A 4,944-nucleotide genomic window follows, 5' to 3' on the forward strand; every position below is an offset into this window, starting at 1 on the left:
CGCATGGGTTGTGTTACAGAAATGAGCCACGTGTTCACTTACCATCTTCTGAGGATAAAACCATAGCACAGAATTAAAGACATGTGATCTCAGGAATTCTACAGCTTACTTGTTATTGTACTGTACCCAGTAGAAATTTTATTGCTATTTTTGTTATATTCAGTAGAAATAGTAATAGTATAAAGAAGAAAAGGAGTTTTTAGGGACATAAAACTGACTTTAGAGATTTGCAAATGAGAGGAATTTTATGTTTACAAGTTTCAAAAGCTATATTTCAATACAAACAGTAACTTTTAAAATCATTTGGTTTACTGACAAATAGAATGCTGTTAAGATTTAAGCACTTCACGGAATCTCAAACGTTTGGTGCTGTCAGGCACTGTATTTACAGGGGAGGCACAGTGTGTGATTCACCCACTAAATGACAGTGGATAAAGAACCACTGATTGTAACTATAATATAGGAGTCTTGCATTCCCGTCTAATGGTCTTTCTAAAAATTACCATTAATTTTTGGGGTATAATTAACAGTAAGCTACAGAATAAATGGCACATGGTAAACAGTAAGCGGTAAAAGAAATTGCACATTCCGTGCAAGACACGAAATAACAGAGTTTGCAATCTGACAAACACCTGAATACACATCACTATTAGGATTAGGGCTTTGGTCATGGCTGAACGTCTCTGAATTTCCGTGTACTTTACAAAGCTCTCTTTGAAGTCCTGTAATCTTTCCTCTGACTGCACAGTTGCACATTCTGACCCTGTTACTAGGCTGTACAGCCCATTGCTGTAGTGGCCACCCCTCTTCGCCATCACTAGGCTCTCAGTCAAGTCCATTAGCTCCTTCACCTGGTCATCCCGATTGCTCCCTTTAGCACGGTTACTAAAGGCACACACTCGCCCCCCACACACAGCCACCAGCTCGCTTAGGGCTTTGTTATCTGAGCCATGGATGTAATCCATCAAAGAGCCTCCCTTGAGGTCTTCCTTGTGGGTGAAGAGGACAATTGTGTGTCTCATGGCATCCTCTCCAAAGATCTCCTTCACCTTCTGCACAGCCTGCTGGTCCTCCGTGGTGAATCGGCCCAGCTGTGTCACCAGGAGCAGCACGTGGGGTCCTGGTGCGGAGAGTAAGTAGCACTTATGTACCTCTTTGTACAGGGAATCAGAGGGGTCCTTCCCAGAAAACATGTCTGGTGTGTCAATGACAACCATCTCTCTGTCTCCCCAGCTTCCCCGACTTTTACTGCAAGTCTTCGTCAAGGACTGGGCACTCGGCCTGGACGCAAATGCTTCCTTCCCGAGGATGCTGTTCCCCGTAGCACTTTTGCCGGTTCCTGTTTTGCCCACCAGAATGACTCTCAGCTCTGATCCTCCGGCATGTTGAGCTTGTTGACTCTTTGTATATGGTCCTGCTAAGAGCAAGTTTACTTAGAAGAGAAAGACAAATACCATATGATATCGCTTATATGTGGAATCAAAAAAAAATTATACAAATGAACTCATTTACAAAACAGGTATAGACTCACAGACTTACAGTTACCAAAAGGGAAACAGGCAGCGGAGTGATAAATTAGGAGTTTGGGATTAAAATATACACACTACTATATATAAAATAGATAACCGACAAGGACCTACTGTATAGCACAGGGAACTATACTCGATATCTTGTAATAACCTACAATGGAAAAGAATCTAAAAATCTATTCATATGTATGTGTGTGTGTGTGTGTGTGTATAACTGAATCATTTTGTTGTAAAACTGAAAGTAACACAGCACTGTAAATCAACTATATTTCAATTTAAAAAAACAAAGGTGAAAAAAAAAAGAATAAGCTTGCTTTGTTATTACCACACTGATCATGACAATGGAATTTTTTTTTTTTTTTTTTTTTTTTTTTTTGCGTTACGCAGGCCTCTCACTGTTGTGGCCTCTCCCGTTGCAGAGCACAGGCTCCGGACGCGCAGGCCCAGCGGCCATGACTCACGGGCCCAGCCCCTCCGCGGCATGTGGGATCCTCCCGGACCGGGACACGAACCCGTGTCCCCTGCATCGGCAGGCGGACTTTCAACCGCTGCGCCACCAGGGAAGCCCCAACGGAATATTTTTAATGATAAGGAAAAGTCTGGGAAAAGATACTCTCACAATGTATGGTATTTCTGAAATAGAAGCTAACTCTATTATCAAATAAAATAATGATTTTTAAAACTCTAGATTTCTCTAGGTCTGCAGGGCATTGCCATGTTGGCTCCTAGAAAAACATATTTGGAGGATGAGTTAGAATTAAAAACATACCTTGTCATTCAAAATTTGCCTATATCATCCAGTTCTGGCCCTGTAAAAGGCAAACTTTCTGGAGATGAGAGACGGGTAGCCAAGACAGTGGGTTCTGTCTTCAGGTGGGGAAAGTAACCTGACTGTTCCAGGACCAGAGACGGCTCCTCTGACCGTGGCTGGGCAGAGGTGTGGTCCCGACCACCAGCGAAATGGTTAGACCAGGAAAACACTGAAATGAACATTGTGAAATGATCCTCTCTAGTGAAGAAACTGCTGCTCACTTATGCTTTGCTTCAAAGTATAGCATGATTTTTATACAACATAAGCACAGAATGGGTAAACAGGCACAGAGAGGAAGTCACTTTCTTACCAGAGTGACTGCATTCCTTTTGGCCCATGGCAGTTCCTGAGGGACAGAGAGACCAGAGACCAATTAAAAAACTATCATTTTTGAGTTACGACTCATGAGAGAACCTTATATTTCTAGAGCACGTTCACAACCATGCCTCATTTGTCTACACAAAGCTGAGGAGGTGGGTGGAAAGAAGTACTATCTCTCTTTTACAGAGAAGTTTAGTCACTTGCTCAGAGTCAACCCAGTGAGTCAGAAGATGGGTTTCGCTTGTCGCCCCACCTACTTCTTCTTGTCTCCATGCCACCTCTCCTCCACTTACCCTCCTCCCTGAAGGACCTCTGCGCCCACTCTTGCTTTCCGTGGCCACACACCTTCCTTTCCCTCTGCGTCCTTTCTAGGTCTGCCTTGGGTCCCAGGTTCAGACTGCTCTTTCTTTTGATCCTTCTCCAGCTCGCCCAGCCCCTCCCTCCACGCTGCGTCCTTGCTGAGAGGCTCAATGAATTAAGAACACGACTCCAGAAAAGTACACTGTCCTTTAAACCAGAAATACACTTCATTTGATCCGTTAATTACTTGAATTTTCCTCTTTCCACGTAGAAGCCTTGTCATTTAGTTCCTTTTCCTACGCAGAGAAAAGTGTCTTAAAACTGACAGCCGGTACCAAGCAACAAGGCAGAGAAAATGCATGAGTTAATGACCAAATTCTTCCCAGTTAGCACTTTTTATTGGCTCTATGCAGACAAAGCTCTCTTTGCCAGTAATGGGTAATCTAAATTCCATGAAGTTGACAGGTCCTGTAAACTGGCTTCACTTAAGCCAGATGCCATCACTCTAAATTGTTTCCCTGAAAATAGGGCAAATTTGTTTAAAAATTTTTTTCTTTAGCCTGGGAACTAGAAATCAACACTGCAGAACTTTCTTGAGTGTGGACTTACCTGAGTTATTTTTGAAAGAAACAGAAGCCTCCCCAGTGAAATCTGTGACTTGCCCGTTCAGCTTGAAGAGAAAAAAAAAACAACCAAACAAACCAGAAAACCGGAAACCTAGTCTGCTTCTTCCTCTCTCGAATCTCCACTGAGTTTCCTCACTGCAAGTGAGCCCCAGCACATGTCTGTGTCTGATTCTCTTTTTAAAAATAGTTAAAATGGCAAAATTTAATGAATAATTTGTTGTCGCATGGACTGTCTTTTCTCAATAGTGAAAAAAACAATGTTTGAATCATGTAAACTGGACAGGAAGAAAAGGGGCGCCAGGGATGCTGGTAGATTTGTTTCCTTTCCACCCGGGCTGTGTCCCCACAGTTACAGGTTTGCCTGAATGAACACCCCTCAACTCCTCCCAGGAGGAATGACACCTCATCCACACCGTAGCAGTGACTGTCCTCAAGGCAAGTGCCGCTGGGCTGGGGGCAGAAAGAGTGTGGGTGTGAGGGGCACAGGACAGGGCACTGTGCAGAGCGGGGAGGGTACAGAAAGGGGAACCCGGGAGAAGCCCATGTCTGTCTGACTGTAACAGTCACGTCCATCAGCGCATTTGGAAATAACTCACTCATGGTTTCCCTGCTTTTCCTTCCTGTCCAGTTCTGCAATGTCAGGGAGGCACCCCTGGGAAGCAATGATCTAGGCAGTGTCTACAATAATAATCTGAGTCTCTACATTCAGGAAGAATGACCCAAGGGGTTAAAGCTGAAATCACTCAAATGCTTTTTTTCCCTTATTTATATGACGTTCACCACAGCAGGGGCAGAGAAAATGTGGGACTTAGATAGCCTTTAAATATCCCAGATTAGTAGTGGTGCACTTTGCTTTCTCTCCCAACCACTGATGAGAAACAATCAGTGGCCCCGACCTCATTATAAGAGAGGTTTGGAAACGCAGTGGAGTCCCGGGACATGGGTGGACACCACTGCTTTGTCACACACTAACTATTATCACCGTTTTGCATTCTTCCACATCCTTTACTATGCAGTCTTCTACTTAAATCTCTTCCTAAAAACAAACCATTCTGTGTCAAAATACTAACAGGGACCTATTTCTTATTGTTTTTTATGAAAACACGTATAATGCAATATCAATTTCAAAGCCCATCGATTTTCTAAATCACATGTAAAATTCACTAAAGTACCTATATAAAAACATTTTTTTCAGAACAAAAGCTTAAAATATTGCTCTTTTGAATATCCCAAATATTTTTGGTTTATAAAAGAAAGTTATTGGATATACTCAACTAAAATAACTCAATTAAAATAAAATAACTCAATTAAAAAATGGGCAAAGGACCTGAATAGATATTGTTTCTGAGAAGACATA

General features: G+C 42.6%; 1 protein-coding gene across 7 annotated transcripts; it reads right to left on the reverse strand.

Moving 5' to 3' along the window:
* Positions 1 to 386: 386 nt before the first annotated feature.
* On the reverse strand, positions 387 to 3,773 carry GIMAP2 (GTPase, IMAP family member 2). 7 transcript variants are annotated; one of them, XM_033408248.2, is made up of 3 exons: positions 3,571 to 3,773; positions 2,651 to 2,686; positions 387 to 1,432 (listed from the first exon to the last, which is right to left on the reverse strand). In XM_033408248.2, exons 2-3 carry the CDS (start codon positions 2,676 to 2,678, stop codon positions 453 to 455), a joined length of 1,008 nt encoding a protein of 335 aa, XP_033264139.1. In that variant the 5' UTR covers positions 2,679 to 2,686; positions 3,571 to 3,773; the 3' UTR covers positions 387 to 452. The 7 variants fall into 7 exon arrangements, with proteins under 7 accessions (XP_033264139.1, XP_033264136.1, XP_012392711.1 ...); XM_033408245.2 differs by having other exon boundaries at positions 387 to 1,417; positions 3,571 to 3,771; XM_012537257.3 differs by having other exon boundaries at positions 387 to 1,414; positions 3,571 to 3,769.
* Positions 3,774 to 4,944: the final 1,171 nt, after the last annotated feature.

This window comes from Orcinus orca, chromosome 9, assembly GCF_937001465.1.
Source record: "Orcinus orca chromosome 9, mOrcOrc1.1, whole genome shotgun sequence".
Taxonomy (NCBI): domain Eukaryota; kingdom Metazoa; phylum Chordata; class Mammalia; order Artiodactyla; family Delphinidae; genus Orcinus; species Orcinus orca.